The sequence below is a fragment of the Hyla sarda genome, unplaced genomic scaffold (assembly GCF_029499605.1).
Source record: "Hyla sarda isolate aHylSar1 unplaced genomic scaffold, aHylSar1.hap1 scaffold_1048, whole genome shotgun sequence".
Classification (NCBI taxonomy): Eukaryota; Metazoa; Chordata; class Amphibia; order Anura; family Hylidae; genus Hyla; species Hyla sarda.
The window spans coordinates 52,572-73,942 of NW_026607667.1; the positions used below are offsets into that span (position 1 = coordinate 52,572).

At 54.1% G+C, this 21,371-nt stretch overlaps 1 protein-coding gene across 2 annotated transcripts in view; it reads right to left on the minus strand.

Annotated features, from left to right (window-relative positions):
* NPTX1 (neuronal pentraxin 1) overlaps positions 1–21,371 on the minus strand; it is a 57,524-nt gene that overhangs the window by 13,857 nt on the left and 22,296 nt on the right. For both annotated transcript variants that reach the window (XM_056551444.1, XM_056551443.1), the window contains exons 3-4: positions 13,379–13,623; positions 7,184–7,363 (exon numbers count right to left, since the gene is read on the minus strand). In XM_056551444.1, coding sequence (XP_056407419.1) covers positions 7,184–7,363; positions 13,379–13,623 — 425 coding nt within the window. The remainder of the gene's footprint in view (positions 1–7,183; positions 7,364–13,378; positions 13,624–21,371) is intronic.

Consider the following 21,371-nt stretch of genomic DNA (forward strand, 5'->3'; position numbering starts at 1 on the left):
GGGTGAGGAGATCCTGATGGGTGGGGCCAGGGCACTTCAGGTGACCTCTACCAATGGGGGTGAGGAAATCCTGATGGGTGGGTCAGGGGCACTTCAGGTGACCTCTACCAATGGGGGTGAGGAGATCCCAGTGGGTGAGGCCGGGGCACTTCAGATGACCTCTCCCAATGGGGTGAGAAGATCCCAGTGGGTGGGGCGGGGCACTTCAGGTGACCTCTACCAATGGGGGTGAGGAGATCCAGATGGGTGGGGCCGGGGCACTTCAGGTGACCTCTACCAATGGGGGTGAGGAGATCCAGATGGGTGGGGCCGGGGCACTTCAGGTGACCTCTAGCAATGGGGGTGAGGAGATCCTGATGGGTGGGGCCGGAGCACTTCAGGTGACCTCTACCAATGGGGGTGAGGAGATCCTGATGGGTGGGGCGGGAGCACTTCAGATGACCTCTACCAATGGGGGTTGACGAGATCCCAGTGGGTGGGGCGGGGGCACTTCAGGTGACCTCTACCAATGGGGGTGAGGAGATCCTGATGGGTGTGGCCGAGGCACTTCAGGTGGCCTCTACCAATGGGGGTGAGGAGATCCTGATGGGTGGGGCCGGGACACTTCAGTTGACCTCTACTAATGGGGTTGAGGAGATCCTGATGGGTTTGGCCGGGACACTTCAGGTGACCTCTACCAATGGGGGTGAGGAGATCCTGATGGGTGGGGCCGGGGCACTTCAGGTGACCTCTACCAATGGGGGTGAGGAGATCCTGATGGGTGGGGCTGGGGCACTTCATGTGACCTCTACCAATGGGGGTGAGGAGATCCTGATGGGTGGGGCCAGGGCGCTTCAGGTGACCTCTACCAATGGGGGTGAGGAGATCCCAGTGGATGGGGCCGGAGCACTTCAGGTGACCTCTACCAATGGGGGTGAGAAGATCCCAGTGGGTGAGGCGGGGCACTTCAGGTGACCTCTACCAATGGGGATGAGGAGATCCTGATGGGTGGGGCCAGGGCACTTCAGGTTACTTCTACCAATGGGGGTAAGAAGATCCCAGTGGGTGGGGCGGGGGTACTTCAGGTGACCTCTACCAATGGGGGTGAGGAGATCCTGATGGGTTGGGCTGGGGCACTTCAGTTGACCTCTACCAATGGGGGTGAGGAGATCCTGATGGGTGGGGCCGTAGCACTTCATGTGACCTCTACCAATGGGGGTGAGGAGATCCTGATGGGTGGGGCTGGGGCACTTCAGGTGACCTCTAGCAATGGGGGTGAGAAGATCTCAGGTGATGGGGCGGGGCAATTCAGGTGACCTCTACCAATGGGGTTGAGGAGATCCTGATGGGTCGGGCCGCGGCACTTCTGGTGACCTCTACCAATGGGGGTGAAGAGATCCCAGTGGGTGGGGCCGGGGCACTTCAGGTGACCTCTACCAATGGGGGTAAGGAGATTCTGATGGGTGGGGTGGGGGCACTTCAGGTGACCTCTACCAATGGGGGTGAGGAGATCCCAGTGGGTGGGGCCGGGGCACTTCAGGTGACCTCTACCAAGGGGGGTGAGGAGATCCCAGTGGGTGGGCCGGAGCACTTCAGGTGACCTCTACCAATGGGGGTGAGGAGATCCTGATGTGTGGGGCCGGAGCACTTCAGGTGACCTCTACCAATGGCGGTGAGGAGATCCTGATGGGTGGGGCCGGGGCACTTTAGGTGACCTCTACCAATGGGGGTGAGGAGATCCTGAGGGGTGGGGCCGGAGCACTTCAGGTGACCTCTACCAATGGGGGTGAGGAGATCCTGATGGGTGGGGCCGGAGCACTTCAGGTGACCTCTACCAATGGGGGTGAGGAGATCCTGATGGGTGGGGTGGGGGCACTTCAGGTGACCTCTACCAATGGGGGTAAGGAGATCCTGATGGGTGGGGCGGGGGCACTTCAGGTGACCTCTACCAATGGGGGTGAGGAGATCCTGAGGGGTGGGGCCGAAGTACTTCAGGTGACCATCTTCCAATGGGGGTGAGGAGATCCTGATGGGCGGGGCCGGGGCACTTCAGGTGACCTCTACCAATGGGGGTGAGGAGATCCTCATGGGTGGGGCCGGAGCACTTCAGGTGACCTCTACCAATGGGGGTGAGGAGATCCTGAGGGGTGGGGCCGGAGCACTTCAGGTGACCTCTACCAATGGGGGTGAGGAGATCCTGATGGGTGGGGTGGGGGCACTTCAGGTGACCTCTACCAATGGGGGTGAGGAGATCCTGATGGGTGGGGCCGGGGCACTTTAGGTGACCTCTACCAATGGGGGTGAGGAGATCCTGATGGGTGGGGCGGGGGCACTTCAGGTGACCTCTACCAATGGGGGTGAGGAGATCCTGATGGGTGGGGCCGGGGAGCTTCAGGTTACCTCTACCAAAGGGGGTGAGGAGATTCTGATGGGTGGAGCCGGGGTGCTTCAGGTGACCTCTACCAATGGGGGTGAGGAGATCCTGATGTGTCGGGCCAGATGCATTAGGTGACCTCTACCAATGGGGGTGAGGAGATCCCGATGGGTGGGGTCGGGGTGCTTTAGGTGATTTCTACCAATGGGGATGAGGAGATCCCAGAGGGTGGGGCCGGAGCTCTTCAGGGGACCTCTACCAATGGGGGTGAGAAGATCCCAGTGGGTGAGGCGGGGGCACTTCAGGTGACCTCTACCAATGGGGGTGAGGAGATCCTGATGGGTGGGGCCAGGGCACTTCAGGTGACCACTCCCAATGGGGTGAGGAGATCCTGATGGGTGGGGCCGGGATGCTTTAGGTGACCTCTACCAATGGGGGTAAGGAGATCCCAGTGGGTGGGTCTGGAGCACTTTAGGTGACCTCTACCAATGGGGGTGAGAAGATCCCAGTGGGTGGGGCGGGGGCACTTCGGGTGACCTCTACCAATGGGGGTGAGGAGATCCTGATGGGTGGGGCCGGAGCACTTCAGGTGACCTCTACCAATGGGGGTGAGGAGATCCCAGTGGTTGGGCCGGGGCACTTCAGGTGACCTCTACCAATGGGGGTGAGGAGATCCTGATGGGTGGGGCCAGGGCACTTCAGGTTACCTCTATCAATGGGGGTAAGAAGATCCCAGTGGGTGGGGCGGGGCACTTCAGGTGACCTCTACCAATGGGGGTGAGAAGATCCCAGTGGTTGGGTCGGGGCACTTCAGGTGACCTCTACCAATGGGGGTGAGGAGATCCTGATGGGTGGGGCCGGGGCACTTCAGGTGACCTCTACCAATGGGGGTGAGGAGATCCTGATGGGTGGGGCGGGGCACTTCAGGTGACCTCTACCAATGGGGGTGAGGAGATCCTGATGGGTGGGGCCGGGGCACTTCAGGTGACCTCTACCAATGGGGGTGAGGAGATCCTGATGGGTGGGGCAGGGCAATTCTGGTGACCTCTACCAATGGGGGTCAGGAGATCCTGATGGGTGGGGCCGGGGCACTTCAGGTGACCTCTACCAATTGGGGTGAGGAGATCCTGATGGGTGGGGCCGGGGCACTTCAGGTGACCTCTACCAATGGGGGTGAGGAGATCCTGATGGGTGGGGCGGGGGCACTTCAGGTGACTTCTACCAATGGGGTGAGGAGATCCTGATGGGTGGGGCCGGGGTGCTTTAGGTGACCTCTACCAATGGGGGTAAGGAGATCCCAGTAGGTGGGTCCGGAGCACTTTAGTTGACCTCTACCAATGGGGGTGAGAAGATCCCAGTGGGTGGGGCGGGGGCACTTCGGGTGACCTCTACCAATGGGGGTGAGGAGATCCTGATGGGTGGGTCCGGGGCACTTCAGGTGACCTCTACCAATGGGGGTGAGGAGATCCTGATGGGTGGGGCCAGGGCACTTCAGGTGACCTCTACCAATGGGGGTGAGGAAATCCTGATGGGTGGGTCAGGGGCACTTCAGGTGACCTCTACCAATGGGGGTGAGGAGATCCCAGTGGGTGAGGCCGGGGGCACTTCAGATGACCTCTCCCAATGGGGTGAGAAGATCCCAGTGGGTGGGGCGGGGCACTTCAGGTGACCTCTACCAATGGGGGTGAGGAGATCCAGATGGGTGGGGCCGGGGCACTTCAGGTGACCTCTACCAATGGGGGTGAGGAGATCCAGATGGGTGGGGCCGGGGCACTTCAGGTGACCTCTAGCAATGGGGGTGAGGAGATCCTGATGGGTGGGGCCGGAGCACTTCAGGTGACCTCTACCAATGGGGGTGAGGAGATCCTGATGGGTGGGGCCGGGACACTTCAGTTGACCTCTACTAATGGGGTTGAGGAGATCCTGATGGGTTTGGCCGGGACACTTCAGGTGACCTCTACCAATGGGGGTGAGGAGATCCTGATGGGTGGGGCCGGGGCACTTCAGGTGACCTCTACCAATGGGGGTGAGGAGATCCTGATGGGTGGGGCTGGGGCACTTCATGTGACCTCTACCAATGGGGGTGAGGAGATCCTGATGGGTGGGGCCAGGGCGCTTCAGGTGACCTCTACCAATGGGGGTGAGGAGATCCCAGTGGATGGGGCCGTAGCACTTCAGGTGACCTCTACCAATGGGGGTGAGAAGATCCCAGTGGGTGAGGCGGGGCACTTCAGGTGACCTCTACCAATGGGGATGAGGAGATCCTGATGGGTGGGGCCAGGGCACTTCAGGTTACTTCTACCAATGGGGGTAAGAAGATCCCAGTGGGTGGGGCGGGGTACTTCAGGTGACCTCTACCAATGGGGGTGAGGAGATCCTGATGGGTGGGGCTGGGGCACTTCAGTTGACCTCTACCAATGGGGGTGAGGAGATCCTGATGGGTGGGGCCGTAGCACTTCATGTGACCTCTACCAATGGGGGTGAGGAGATCCTGATGGGTGGGGCTGGGGCACTTCAGGTGACCTCTAGCAATGGGGGTGAGAAGATCTCAGGTGATGGGGCGGGGCAATTCAGGTGACCTCTACCAATGGGGTTGAGGAGATCCTGATGGGTCGGGCCGCGGCACTTCTGGTGACCTCTACCAATGGGGGTGAAGAGATCCCAGTGGGTGGGGCCGGGGCACTTCAGGTGACCTCTACCAATGGGGGTAAGGAGATTCTGATGGGTGGGGTGGGGGCACTTCAGGTGACCTCTACCAATGGGGGTGAGGAGATCCTGATGGGTGGGGCCGGGGCACTTCAGGTGACCTCTACCAATGGGGGTGAGGAGATCCCAGTGGGTGGGGCCGGGGCACTTCAGGTGACCTCTACCAAGGGGGGTGAGGAGATCCCAGTGGGTGGGGTGGGGGCACTTCAGGTGACCTCTACCAAGGGGGGTGAGGAGATCCCAGTGGGTGGGGTGGGGGCACTTCAGGTGACCTCTACCAATGGGGGTGAGGAGATCCCAGTGGGTGGGGCCGGAGCACTTCAGGTGACCTCTACCAATGGGGGTGAGGAGATCCTGATGTGTGGGGCCGGAGCACTTCAGGTGACCTCTACCAATGGCGGTGAGGAGATCCTGATGGGTGGGGCCGGGGCACTTTAGGTGACCTCTACCAATGGGGGTGAGGAGATCCTGAGGGGTGGGGCCGGAGCACTTCAGGTGACCTCTACCAATGGGGGTGAGGAGATCCTGATGGGTGGGGCCGGAGCACTTCAGGTGACCTCTACCAATGGGGGTGAGGAGATCCTGATGGGTGGGGTGGGGGCACTTCAGGTGACCTCTACCAATGGGGGTAAGGAGATCCTGATGGGTGGGGCGGGGGCACTTCAGGTGACCTCTACCAATGGGGGTGAGGAGATCCTGATGGGTGGTGCGGGGGCACTTCAGGTGACCTCTACCAATGGGGGTGAGGAGATCCTGAGGGGTGGGGCCGAAGTACTTCAGGTGACCATCTTCCAATGGGGGTGAGGAGATCCTGATGGGCGGGGCCGGGGCACTTCAGGTGACCTCTACCAATGGGGGTGAGGAGATCCTCATGGGTGGGGCCGGAGCACTTCAGGTGACCTCTACCAATGGGGGTGAGGAGATCCTGAGGGGTGGGGCCGGAGCACTTCAGGTGACCTCTACCAATGGGGGTGAGGAGATCCTGATGGGTGGGGTGGGGGCACTTCAGGTGACCTCTACCAATGGGGGTGAGGAGATCCTGATGGGTGGGGCGGGGGCACTTTAGGTGACCTCTACCAATGGGGTCGAGGAGATCCTGATGGGTGGGGCCGGGGCACTTTAGGTGACCTCTACCAATGGGGGTGAGGAGATCCTGATGGGTGGGGCGGGGGCACTTTAGGTGACCTCTACCAATGGGGGTGAGGAGATCCTGATGGGTGGGGTGGGGGCACTTTAGGTGACCTCTACCAATGGGGGTGAGGAGATCCTGATGGGTGGGGCGGGGGCACTTTAGGTGACCTCTACCAATGGGGGTGAGGAGATCCTGACGGGTGGGGCGAGGGCACTTTAGGTGACCTCTACCAATGGGGGTGAGGAGATCCTGATGGGTGGGGCCGGGGCACTTTAGGTGACCTCTACCAATGGGGGTGAGGAGATCCTGATGGGTGGGGCCGGGGCACTTTAGGTGACCTCTACCAATGGGGGTGAGGAGATCCTGATGGGTGGGGCGGGGGCACTTTAGGTGACCTCTACCAATGGGGGTGAGGAGATCCTGATGGGTGGGGCCGGGGCACTTTAGGTGACCTCTACCAATGGGGGTGAGGAGATCCTTATGGGTGGGGCCGGGGCACTTTAGGTGACCTCTACCAATGGGGGTGAGGAGATCCTGATGGGTGGGGCCGGGGCACTTTAGGTGACCTCTACCAATGGGGGTGAGGAGATCCTTATGGGTGGGGCCGGGGCACTTTAGGTGACCTCTGCCCCTGACCTCCTCTGATCCTCACCCATCTCCTCCTGACATTGTGCAGATGCCCCTTAATCTCATGGGAAGTTGTGCATAAAGCTTAACCCTTTCACTCCGTGGGTGGTAAATATTCTTTACTGACCCCACAAGGGGAGGACATCACTTATGACATCCTGTGCTCAGACCCTCCATTCTGTAACTGTAAAGAATCCTTTCCTATACTGATGATGTTCACACAAACCAATGGTCTCCTCCACCTGTAGCAGCCTCTGGAGGGCCACAGTCTGGAGCCCACTGCTATAAACTATCCCCCGATGTCCCTCCTACCCCCCGCACCGGGGCTGAAGGGCACGTCTAGGGTCCAGCACCCAGTAAATTACCTGTTCCTGCCCGATCACCAGCACCCCCTGGTGTTTGATGGGGTGATAAGGGGCCAGGTTCTCTCCGTTCCCCCGTAATACTCCGTCCTGATAGGCTTCCCAGACACCGTCCCTGGTGGTCCAGGTGATACAGATGTGATGCCATTTACCGTCATTAATCACAAACGGCAGTTTTGCCACCTGTAGGGTAGAAGAGGCGTACAGTGGCTCAGTGGTTAGTATTATATGATGGATCAGTGATTAGCATTATATGATGGATCAGTGATTAGCATTATATGATGGATCAGTGATTAGCATTATATGATGGATCAGTGATTAGTATTATATGATGGATCAGTGATTAGCATTATATGATGGATCAGTGATTAGCATTATATGATGGATCAGTGATTAGTATTATATGATGGATCAGTGATTAGCATTGTATGGGGGCTCAGTGGTTAGTATTATATGATGGATCAGTGATTAGCATTATATGATGAATCAGTGATTAGTATTATATGATGGATCAGTGATTAGCATTGTATGGGGGATCAGTGGTTAGTATTATATGATGGATCAGTGATTAGTATTGTATGGTGATCAGTGATTAGTATTATATGATGGATCAGTGATTAGCATTATATGATGGATCAGTGATTAGCATTATATGATGAATCAGTGATTAGTATTATATGATGGATCAGTGATTAGCATTGTATGGGGGATCAGTGGTTAGTATTATATGATGGATCAGTGATTAGTATTGTATGGTGATCAGTGATTAGCATTGTATGGTGGATCAGTGGTTAGTATTATATGATGGATCAGTGATTAGCATTGTATGGGGGATCAGTGGTTAGCATTATATGCGGGATCAGTGGTTAGCATTCTATGGGGGATCAGTGGTTAGTATTATATGGTGGATCAGTGGTTAGTATTATATGATGGATCAGTGATTAGCATTATATGATGGATCAGTGATTAGTATTATATGGTGGATCAGTGGTTAGTATTATATGATGGATCAGTGATTAGCATTATATGATGGATCAGTGATTAGCCTTGTATGGGGGATCAGTGGTTGGTATTATATGATGGATCAGTGATTAGCATTGTATGGGGATCAGTGGTTAGTATTGTATGGTGGATCAGTGATTAGCATTATATGATGGATCAGTGGTTAGCATTATATGATGGATCAGTGATTAGCATTGTATGGTGGCTCAGTGCTTAGTATTATATGATGGATCAGTGATTAGCCTTGTATGAGGGCTCAGTGGTTAGTATTGTATGGTGGATCAGTGATTAGCACTGTATGGGGGATCAGTGGTTAGCATTCTATGGGGGATCAGTGATTTGCATTATATGATGGATCAGTGATTAGCATTGTATGGGGGATCAGTGGTTAGTATTATATGATGGATCAGTGATTAGCATTGTATGGGGGATCAGTGGTTAGTATTATATGATGGATCAGTGATTAGCATTGTATGTATGCTCAGTGGTTAGGATTATATGATGGATCAGTGATTAGCACTGTATGGGGGATCAGTGGTTAGTATTGTATGGTGGATCAGTGATTAGCATGGTATGAGGGATCAGTGATTAGCATTGTATGGTGGATAAGTGGTTAGTATTATATAATGGATCAGTGATTAGCATTCTATGGGGGCTCAGTGGTTAGTATTATATGATAGATCAGTGATTAGCATTGTATGGGGGATCAGTGGTTAGTATTATATGATAGATCAGTGATTAGCATTGTATGGGGCTCAGTGGTTAGTATTATATGATGGATCAGTGGTTAGTATTGTATGGGGGATCAGTGGTTAGTATTGTATGGTGGATCAGTGGTTAGTATTGTATGGTGGATCAGTGATTAGCATTGTAGGGGGATCAGTGGTTAGCATTATATGATGGATCAGTGATTAACATTGTATGGAGCTCAGTGGTTAGTATTATATGATGGATCAGTGATTAGCATTGTATGGAGCTCAGTGGTTAGCATTATATGATGGATCAGTGATTAGCATTGTATGGGGCTCATTGGTTAGCATTATATGATGGATCAGTGATTAGTATTGTATGGGGGATCAGTGGTTAGCATTATATGATGGATCAGTGATTAGCATTGTATGAGGGCTCAGTAGTTAGTATTATATGATGGATCAGTGGTTAGCATTATATGATGGATCAGTGATTAGCATTGTATGGTGGATCAGTGGTTAGTATTATATGAGGGATCAGTGATTATCATTGTATGAGGGCTCAGTGGTTAGTATTATGTGATGGATCAGTGATTAGCATTGTATGGGGGCTCAGTGGTTAGCATTGTATGGGGGCTCAGTGATTAGTATTATGTGATGGATCAGTGATTAGCATTGTATGGGGGCTCAGTGGTTAGTGTTATATGATGGATCAGTGATTAGCATTGTATCGTGGATCAGTGGTTAGTATTATAGGATGAATCAGTGATTAGCATTTTATGGTGGATCAGTGGTTAGCATTGTATGTTGGATCAGTGGTTAGCATTGTATGGTGGATCAGTGGTTAGCATTGTATGGGGGCTCAGTGATTAGTATTATAAAATGGATAAGTGGTTAGCATTATATGATGGATCAGGGGTAAGTATTATATGATGGATCAGTGATTAGCTTTGTATGGTGGATCAGTAGTTAGTATTATAAGGTGGATCAGTGATTAGCATTGTATGGTGGATCAGTAGTTAGTATTATATGGTGGATCAGTGATTAGCATTGCTTGCAGGCTCATTAGTTAGTATTATATGATAGATCTGTGGTTAGAATTGTATGGTGGATCAGTGGTTAGCATTGTATGGGGGCTCAGTGATTAGTATTATATGATGGATCAGTGGTTAGCATTGTATGGGGGCTCAGTGGTTAGCATTATATGATGGATCAGGGGTAAGTATTATATGATGGATCAGTGATTAGCTTTGTATGGTGGATCAGTAGTTAGTATTATATGGTGGATCAGTGATTAGCATTGTATGGTGGATCAGTAGTTAGTATTATATGGTGGATCAGTGATTAGCATTGCTTGCAGGCTCATTAGTTAGTATTATATGATAGATCTGTGGTTAGAATTGTATGGTGGATCAGTGGTTAGCATTGTATAGGGGCTCAGTGATTAGTATTATATGATGGATCAGTGGTTAGCATTGTATGGGGGCTCAGTGGTTTGCATTATATGATGTATCAGTGGTTAACATTATATGGTGGCTGAGTGGTTAGTATTATATAAGGGCTCAGTGGTTAGTATTAGATAAGGGCTCAGTGGATAGTATTGTAAGGTGGCTGAGTGGTTAGTATTATATAAGGTCTCAGTGGTTAGTATTATATGAGGGCTCAGTGGTTCGTATTGTAAGGGTTCTCAGTGGTTAGTATTATATGAGGGCTCAGTGGATAGTATTGTATGGTGGATCAGTGGTTAGCATTGTATGGAGGCTAAGGGGTTAGCATTGTACAGTGGATCAGTGGTTAGCAATGTATGGTGCATCAGTGGTTAGCATTGTAGGGTGGACCAGTGGTTCGCATTATATGGTAGCTAAGTTGTTAGTATGGTATGAGGGCTCAGTGGTTAGTATTGTAAGGTGGCTCAGTGATTAGTATTATATGAGGGCTCAGTGGTTAGTATTATATGAGGGCTCAGTGGTTAGTATTGTATGGTGGATCAGTGGTTAGCATTGTATGAACGCTCAGTGGTTACCATTGCATGGAGGCTCAGTGGTTAGAATGATATGGTGGATTCGTGATTAGCATTGTATGGTGGATCAGTGATTAGCATAGTATGGTGGATCAGTGGTTAGTATTATATGATGGATCAGTGGTTAACATTATATGGTGAATCAGGGGTTAATATTGTATGAGGACTCAGTGGTTAGTATTGTATGATGGCTCAGTGGTTAGTATTATATGAGGGCTCAGTGGTCAGCATTGTATTGTGGCCCAGTTGTTTGCATTGTGTTGTGGCTCAGTGGTTAGCATTGTATGGTGGGTCAGTGGTTAGTATTGTATGGTGGATCAGTTGTTAGCATTGTATGGGGGCTTAGTGGTTACTATTATATGATGGATCAGTGGTTAGTATTGTATGAGGGCTCAGTGGTAAGTATTGTATGGGGGCTCAGTGGTTAGTATTATGTGAGGGCTCAGTGGTTAGCATTGTGTCGTGGCTCAGTGGATAGAATTGCAACGTGGCTCAGTGGTTAGCATTGTATGGTGGATCAGTGGTTAGCATTGTCTGGATGCTCAGGGGTTAGCATTATATGATGGATCAGTGGTTAGTATTTTAGGGTGGCTCAGTGGTTAATATTGTATTGGGGCTCAGTGGTTAGTATTATGTGAGGGCTCAGTGGTTAGCATTATATCGTGGCTCAGTTATTAGCATTGTATTATGGCTCAGTGGTTAGCATTGTTTGGTGGATCAGAGGTTAGTACTGTATGGTGGATCAGTGGTTAGCATTGTATGGGGACTTAGTGGTTTGCATTATATGATGGATCAGTGGTTAGCATTGTATGGGAAGCTCAGTGTTTACATTTGTATGGTGGATCAGTGGTTAGCATTGTATAGGTGCTTAGTGGTTAGCATTATATGATGGATCAGTGGTTAGCATTTTATGTGGAGCTCAGTAGTTAGTATTGTATGGTGGATCATTGGTTAGCACTGTATGGTGGATCGGTGGGTAGCATTATATGGGGCTCAGTGGGTAGCACTGGATGGTGAATCAGTGGTTAGCATTTTATGGTGGATCAGTGGGTAGCATTATATGGGGGCTCAGCGGTTAGCATTGTATGGAGGATCAGTGGTTAGGACTGTATGGTGGCTCAGTGGTATTATATGGTGGCTCAATGGTTAGCATTATATGGTGGCTCAGTGGTTAGCACTGCATGGTGGATCAGTGGGTAGCATTATATGGTGGCTCATTGGTTAGCATTATATGGGGGCTCAGTGGTTAGCACTTTATGGTGGATAAGTGGTTAATATTATATGAGGGCTCAGTTGTTAGCATTGTATGGTGGATCAGTGGTTGGCATTGTATGGTGGCTCAATGGTATTAAATGGTTGTTCATTGTTTAGCATTATATGGCGGCTTAGTGGTTACCATTATATGGTGGCTCAGTGGTTAGAATTATATGGTGGCTCAGTGGTTAGCACTGTATGATGGCTCAGTGGTATTATATGGTGGCTCAATGGTTAGTATTATATGGTGGCTCAGTGGTTAGCACTGTATGGTAAATCAGTGGGTAGCATTATATGGTTGATCATTGGTTAGCATTATATAGTGGCTCAGGGGTTAGCACTGTATGGTGGATCAGTGGTTATTATTATATGAGAGCTCAGTGGTTAGCATTGTATGGTGGCTCAGTGGTTTTATATGGTGGCTCAGGGGTTAGCACTGTATGGTGGATCAGTGGGTAGCATATGGGGGCTCAGTTGTTAGCACTGTATGGTGGATCAGTGGTTAGCATTGTATGATGGCTCAGTGGTATTATATGGTGGCTCAATGGTTAGCATTATATGGTGGCTCAGTGGTTAGCACTGTATGGTGGCTCAGTGGTATTATATGGTGTCTCAATGTTTAGCATTTTATGGTGGCTCAGTGGTTAGCACTGTATGGTGCATCAGCAGTTGGCACTGTATGGTGCATCAGCGGTGGTCACTGTATGGTGGATAAGTGGTTAACATTGTATGGTGGCTCAGTGGTATTATATGGTGGTTCATTGGTTAGCATTGCATGGTGGCTCAGGGGTTAGCACTGTAAGGTGGCTCAGTGGTATTATATGGTGGCTCAATGGTTAGCATTATATGGTGGCTCAGTGGTTAGCACTGTATGGTGGATCAGTGGGTACCATTATATGGGGGCTCAGTGGTTAGCACTGTATGGTGGATCAGTGGTTAGCATTGTATGGTGGCTCAGTGGTATTATATGGTGGCTCATTGGTTAGCATTATATGGTGGCTCAGTGGTTAGCACTGTATGGTGGATCAGTGGGTAGCATTATATGGGGGCTCAGTGGGTAGCACTGTTGCCTTGCAGCACTTGGGTCTTATGACAAGGACAACATACTGATAGGTGAGTTTAGATTGCGAGCCTCACAGAGGACTGGTTGTAGTGTACAGCACTATGGAATATGTTGGTGCTATATAAAGAATTGTTTTATATCAGGGTGATAGACTATTGTGCCCGTGGTACCTTGTCATTGATGAGGATCTCCATTGGGTTGTTGCCCCACTCGATGAGCACCAGTTCATTGGCTTGGCCGGGCACAGCATAAGAGAAGGGGGTGCCCACCCCCGGGGAGGCGTTGGACTTCAGCCACATGGAGACGGTGAAGGCGTACATCTCCGGGAGACTCTTCTTCACCTTGGCGTACATGTAATTCGTCCTCAGGGGGAAGATCAGCTGGAACTTATCCGCAGGTTTATTCTCCTTCTGGCCTAAACAATAGAAAATGATTGTGATCAACCATGTACCCCCCGAATGGGCTGCAGGGGGCGCTAGAGCAGAATGATGACTCCATGTACCCCCCAGATGGGCTGCAGTGGGCGCTAGAGCAGAATGATGATTCCATGTACCCCCCGGATGGGCTGTAGGGGGCGCTAGAGCAGAATGATGACTCCATGTATCCCCCAGATGGGCTGCAGGGGGCGCTAGAGCAGAATGATGATTCCATGTACCCCCCGGATGGGCTGCAGGGGGCGCTAGAGCAGAATGATGATTCCATGTACCCCCCAGATGGGCTGCAGGGGGCGCTAGAGCAGAATGATGACTCCATGTACCCCCCGGATGGGCTGCAGGGGGCGCTAGAGCAGAATGATGACTCCATGTACCCCCCAGATGGGCTGCAGGGGGCGCTAGAGCAGAATGATGATTCCATGTACCCCCCGGATGGGCTGTAGGGGGCGCTAGAGCAGAATGATGACTCCATGTATCCCCCAGATGGGCTGCAGGGGGCGCTAGAGCAGAATGATGATTCCATGTACCCCCCCGGATGGGCTGTAGGGGGCGCTAGAGCAGAATGATGATTCCATGTACCCCCCCGGATGGGCTGTAGGGGGCGCTAGAGCAGAATGATGATTCCATGTACCCCCCGGATGGGCTGCAGGGCGCGCTAGAGCAGAATGATGACTCCATGTAACCCCCAGAAGGGCTGAAGGGGGCGCTAGAGCAGAATGATGATTCCATGTACCCCCCAGATGGGCCGTAGGGGGCGCTAGAGCAGAATGATGATTCCATGTACCCCTAGATGGGCTGCAGGGGGCGCTAGAGCAGAATGATGACTCCATGTACCCCCCAGATGGGCTGCAGGGGGCGCTAGAGCAGAATGATGATTCCATGTACCCCCCAGATGGGCTGCAGGGGGCACTAGAGCAGAATGATGATTCCATGTACCCCCCGGATGGGCTGCAGGGGGCGCTAGAGCAGAATGATGATCCCATGTACCCCCTGGATGGGCTGCAGGGGGCGCTAGAGCAGAATGATGACTCCATGTACCCCCCAGATGGGCTGCAGGGGGCGCTAGAGCAGAATGATGACTCCATGTACCCCCGGATGGGCTGCAGGGGGCGCTAGAGCAGAATGATGATTCCATGTACCCCCCAGATGGGCTGCAGGGGGCGCTAGAGCAGAATGATGACTCCATGTACCCCCCGGATGGGCTGCAGGGGGCGCTAGAGCAGAATGATGACTCCATGTACCCCCAAGATGGGCTGCAGGGGGCGCTAGAGCAGAATGATGATTCCATGTACCCCCCGGATGGGCTGTAGGGGGCACTAGAGCAGAATGATGACTCCATGTATCCCCCAGATGGGCTGCAGGGGGCGCTAGAGCAGAATGATGATTCCATGTACCCCCCGGATGGGCTGTAGGGGGCGCTAGAGCAGAATGATGATTCCATGTACCCCCCGGATGGGCTGTAGGGGGCGCTAGAGCAGAATGATGATTCCATGTACCCCCCGAATGGGCTGCAGGGCGCGCTAGAGCAGAATGATGACTCCATGTAACCCCCAGAAGGGCTGAAGGGGGCGCTAGAGCAGAATGATGATTCCATGTACCCCCCAGATGGGCTGTAGGGGGCGCTAGAGCAGAATGATGATTCCATGTACCCCCCAGATGGGCTGCAGGGGGCGCTAGAGCAGAATGATGATTCCATGTACCCCCTAGATGGGCTGCAGGGGGCGCTAGAGCAGAATGATGACTCCATGTACCCCCCAGATGGGCTGCAGGGGGCGCTAGAGCAGAATGATGATTCCATGTACTCCCCGGATGGGCTGCAGGGGGCTCTAGAGCAGAATGATGATTCCATATACCCCCCAGATGGGCTGCAGGGGGCGCTAGAGCAGAATGATGATTCCATGTACCCCCCAGATGGGCTGCAGGGGGCGCTAGAGCAGAATGATGATTCCATGGACCCCCCAGATGGGCTGCAGGGGGCGCTAGAGCAGAATGATGACTCCATGTACCCCCCAGATGGGCTGCAGGGGGCACTAGAGCAGAATGATGATTCCATGTACCCCCCAGATGGGCTGCAGGGGGCGCTAGAGCAGAATGATAATTGATGATTCCATGTACCCCCCAGATGGGCTGCAGGGGGCGCTAGAGCAGAATGATGATTCCATATACCCCCCAGATGGGCTGCAGGGGGCGCTAGAGCAGAATGATGATTCCATGTACCCCCCAGATGGGCTGCAGGGGGCGCTAGAGCAGAATGATGATTCCATGTACCCCCCGGATGGGCTGCAGGGAGCGCTAGAGCAGAATGATGACTCCATGTACCCCCCGGATGGGCTGCAGGGGGCGCTAGAGCAGAATGATGATTCCATATACCCCCCAGATGGGCTGTAGGGGGGGCTAGAGCAGAATGATGATTCCATGTACCCCCCAGATGGGCTGCAGGGGCGCTAGAGCAGAATGATGATTCCATGTACCCCCCAGATGGGCTGCAGGGGGCGCTAGAGCAGAATGATGATTCCATGTACCCCCCAGATGGGCTGCAGGGGGCGCTAGAGCAGAATGATGATTCCATGTATCCCCCAGATGGGCTGCAGGGGGCGCTAGAGCAGAATGATGACTCCATGTACCCCCCAGATGGGCTGCAGGGGGCGCTAGAGCAGAATGATGATTCCATGTACCCCCCAGATGGGCTGCAGGGGGCTCTAGAGCAGAATGATGATTCCATGTACCCCCCGGATGGGCTGCAGGGGGCGCTAGAGCAGAATGATGACTCCATGTACCCCCCGGATGGGCTGCAGGGGGCGCTAGAGCAGAATGATGATTCCATATACCCCCCAGATGGGCTGCAGGGGGCGCTAGAGCAGAATGATGATTCCATGTACCCCCCGGATGGGCTGCAGGGGCGCTAGAGCAGAATGATGATTCCATGTACCCCCCAGATGGGCTGCAGGGGCGCTAGAGCAGAATGATGATTCCATGTACCCCCCAGATGGGCTGCAGGGGGCGCTAGAGCAGAATGATGATTCCATGTACCCCCCTGATGGGCTGCAGGGGGCGCTAGAGCAGAATGATGATTCCATGTACCCCCCAGATGGGCTGCAGGGGGAACTAGAGCAGAATGATGATTCCATGTACCCCCCGGATGGGCTGCAGGGGGCGCTAGAGCAGAATGATGACTACATGTACCCCCCGGATGGGCTGCAGGGGGCGCTAGAGCAGAATGATGATTCCATATACCCCCCAGATGGGCTGCAGGGGGCGCTAGAGCAGAATGATGATTCCATGTACCCCCCGGATGGGCTGCAGGGGGCGCTAGAGGAGAATGATGATTCCATGTACCCCCCAGATGGGCTGCAGGGGCGCTAGAGCAGAATGATGATTCCATGTACCCCCCAGATGGGCTGCAGGGGCGCTAGAGCAGAATGATGATTCCATGTACCCCCCAGATGGGCTGCATGGGGGCGCTAGAGCAGAATGATGATTCCATGTACCCCCCAGATGGGCTGCAGGGGGCGCTAGAGCAGAATGATGATTCCATGTACCCCCCAGATGGGCTGCAGGGGGAACTAGAGCAGAATGATGATTCCATGTACCCCCCGGATGGGCTGCAGGGGGCGCTAGAGCAGAATGATGACTCCATGTACCCCCCGGATGGGCTGCAGGGGGCGCTAGAGCAGAATGATGATTCCATATACCCCCCAGATGGGCTGCAGGGGGCGCTAGAGCAGAATGATGATTCCATGTACCCCCCGGATGGGCTGCAGGGGGCGCTAGAGGAGAATGATGATTCCATGTACCCCCCAGATGGGCTGCAGGGGGCGCTAGAGCAGAATGATGATTCCATGTACCCCCCAGATGGGCTGCAGGGGGCGCTAGAGCAGCATGATGATTCCATGTACCCACCAGATGGGCTGCAGGGGGCGCTAGAGCGGAATGATGATTCCATGTACCCCCAGATGGGCTGCAGGGGGCGCTAGAGCAGAATGATTATTCCATGTACCCCCTGGATGGGCTGCAGGGGGCGCTAGAGCAGAATAATGATTCCATGTACCCCCCGGATGGGCTGCGAGGGCGCTAGAGCAGAATGATGATTCCATGTACCCCCCAGATGGGCTGCAGGGGGCGCTAGAGCAGAATGATGATTCCATGTATCCCCCAGATAGGCTGCAGGGGGCGCTAGAGCAGAATGATGATTCCATGTATCCCCCAGATGGGCTGCAGGGGGCACTAGAGCAGAATGATGATTCCATGTATCCCCCAGATGGGCTGCAGGGGGCGCTAGAGCAGAATGATGATTCCATGTACCCCCCAGATGGGCTGCAGAGGGCGCTAGAGCAGAATGATGATTCCATGTACCCCCCAGATGGGCTGCAGGGGGCGCTAGAGCAGCATGATGATCCCATGTACCCCCCCCCCCCAAGATGGGCTGTAGGGGGTGCTAGAGCAGCATGATGATTCCATGTACCCCCCAGATGGGCTGCAGGGGGCGCTAGAGCAGAATGATGATTCCATGTACCCCCCTGATGGGCTGCAGGGGACGCTAGAGCAGCATGATGATTCCATTTACCCCCCAGATGGGCTGCAGGGGGCGCTAGAGCAGAATGATGATTCCATGTACCCACCAGATGGGCTGCAGGGGGCGCTAGAGCGGAATGATGATTCCATGTACCCCCAGATGGGCTGCAGGAGGCGCTAGAGCAGAATGATTATTCCATGTACCCCCTGGATGGGCTGCAGGGGGTGCTAGAGCAGAATAATGATTCCATGTACCCCCCGAATGGGCTGCGAGGGCGCTAGAGCAGAATGATAATTCCATGTACCCCCCAGATGGGCTGCAGGGAGCGCTAGAGCAGAATGATGATTCCATGTATCCCCCAGATAGGCTGCAGGGGGCACTAGAGCAGAATGATGATTCCATGTACCCCCCGGATGGGCTGCGAGGGCGATAGAGCAGAATGATGATTCCATGTACCCCCCGGATGGGCTGCAGGGGGTGCTAGAGCAGAATGATGACTCCATGTACCCCCCGGATGGGCTGCAGGGGGCGCTAGAGCAGAATGATGATTCCATGTACCCCCCAGATGGGCTGCAGGGGGCGCTAGAGCAGAATGATGATTCCATGTACCCCCCGGATGGGCTGCAGGGGGCGCTAGAGGAGAATGATGATTCCATGTACCCCCCAGATGGGCTGCAGGGGGCGCTAGAGCAGAATGATGATTCCATGTACCCCCCAGATGGGCTGCAGGGGGCGCTAGAGCAGCATGATGATCCCATGTACCCCCCCCCCCCAGATGGGCTGCAGGGGGTGCTAGAGCAGCATGATGATTCCATGTACCCCCCAGATGGGCTGCAGGGGGTGATAGAGCAGAATGTTGATTTCATGTACCCCCCAGGATGGGCTGCAGGGGGCGCTAGAGCAGAATGATGACTCCATGTACCCCCCAGATGGGCTGCAGGGGGCGCTAGAGCAGAATGATGATTCCATGTACCCCCCGGATGGGCTGCGAGGGCGCTAGAGCAGAATGATGATTCCATGTACCCCCCCGGATGGGCTGCAGGGGACGCTAGAGCAGCATGATGATTCCATGTACCCCCCAGATGGGCTGCGAGGGCGCTAGAGCAGCATGATGATTCCATTTACCCCCCAGATGGGCTGCAGGGGGCACTAGAGCAGAATGATGATTCCATGTACCCCCCGGATGGGCTGCAGGGTGCACTAGAGCGGAATGATGATTCCATGTACCCCCCAGATGGGCTGCAGGGGGAGCTAGAGCAGAATGATGATTCCATGTACCCCCTGGATGGGTTGCAGGGGGCGCTAGAGCAGAATGATGATTCCATGTACCCCCCAGATGGGCTGCGAGGGCGCTAGAGCAGAATGATGATTCCATGTACCCCCCGGATGGTCTAAAGGGGGCACTAGAGCAGAATGATGACTCCATGTACCCCCCGGATGGGCTGCACGGGGCGCTAGAGCAGAATGATGATTCCATGTACCCCCCGGATGGTCTGCAGGGGGCGCTAGAGCAGAATGATGATTCCATGTACCCCTCCAGATGGGCTGCAGGGGGCACTAGAGCAGAATGATGACTCCATGTACCCCCCAGATGGGCTGCAGGGGGCGCTAGAGCAGAATGATGATTCCATGTACCCCTCGGATGGGCTGCAGGGGGCGCTAGAGCAGAATGGTGACTCCATGTACCCCCCGGATGGGCTGCAGGGGGCGCTAGAGCAGAATGATGATTCCATGTACCCCCCGGATGGTCTGCAGGGGGCGCTAGAGCAGAATGATGACTCCATGTACCCCCCAGATGGGCTGCAGGGGGCGCTAGAGCAGAATGATGATTCCATGTACCTCCCGGATGGGCTGTAGGGGGCACTAGAGCAGAATGATGACTCCATGTATCCCCCAGATGGGCTGCAGGGGGCGCTAGAGCAGAATGATGATTCCATGTACCCCCCGGATGGGCTGTAGGGGGCGCTAGAGCAGAATGATGATTCCATGTACCCCCCGGATGGGCTGTAGGGGGCGCTAGAGCAGAATGATGATTCCATGTACCCCCCCGGATGGGCTGCAGGGCGCGCTAGAGCAGAATGATGACTCCATGTAACCCCCAGAAGGGCAGAAGGGGGCGCTAGAGCAGAATGATGATTCCATGTACCCCCCAGATGGGCTGTAGGGGGCGCTAGAGCAGAATGATGATTCCATGTACCCCCCAGATGGGCTGCAGGGGGCGCTAGAGCAGAATGATGATTCCATGTACCCCCTAGATGGGCTGCAGGGGGCGCTAGAGCAGAATGATGACTCCATGTACCCCCTAGATGGGCTGCAGGGGGCGCTAGAGCAGAATGATGATTCCATGTACCCCCCAGATGGGCTGCAGGGGGCACTAGAGCAGAATGATGATTCCATGTACCCCCCAGATGGGCTGCAGGGGGCGCTAGAGCAGAATGATGATCCCATGTACCCCCTGGATTGGCTGCAGGGGGCGCTAGAGCAGAATGATGACTCCATGTACCCCCCAGATGGGCTGCAGGGGGCGCTAGAGCAGAATGATGACTCCATGTACCCCCCGGATGGGCTGCAGGGGGCGCTAGAGCAGAATGATGATTCCATGTACCCCCCAGATGGGCTGCAGGGGGCGCTAGAGCAGAATGATGACTCCATGTACCCCCCAGATGGGGTGCAGGGGGCGCTAGAGCAGAATGATGATTCCATATACCCCCCAGATGGGCTGCAGGGGGCGCTAGAGCAGAATGATGATTCCATGTACCCCCCAGATGGGCTGCAGGGGGCGCTAGAGCAGAATGATGATTCCATGGACCCCCCAGATGGGCTGCAGGGGGCGCTAGAGCAGAATGATGACTCCATGTACCCCCCAGATGGGCTGCAGGGGGCACTAGAGCAGAATGATGATTCCATGTACTCCCCAGATGGGCTGCAGGGGGCGCTAGAGCAGAATGATAATTCCATGTACCCCCCGGATGGGCTGCAGGGGGCGCTAGAGCAGAATGATGATTCCATGTACCCCCCAGATGGGCTGCAGGGGGCACTAGAGCAGAATGATGATTCCATGTACCCCCCAGATGGGCTGCAGGGGGCGCTAGAGCAGAATGATGATTCCATATACCCCCCAGATGGGCTGCAGGGGGCGCTAGAGCAGAATGATGATTCCATGTACCCCCCAGATGGGCTGCAGGGGGCGCTAGAGCAGAATGATGATTCCATGTA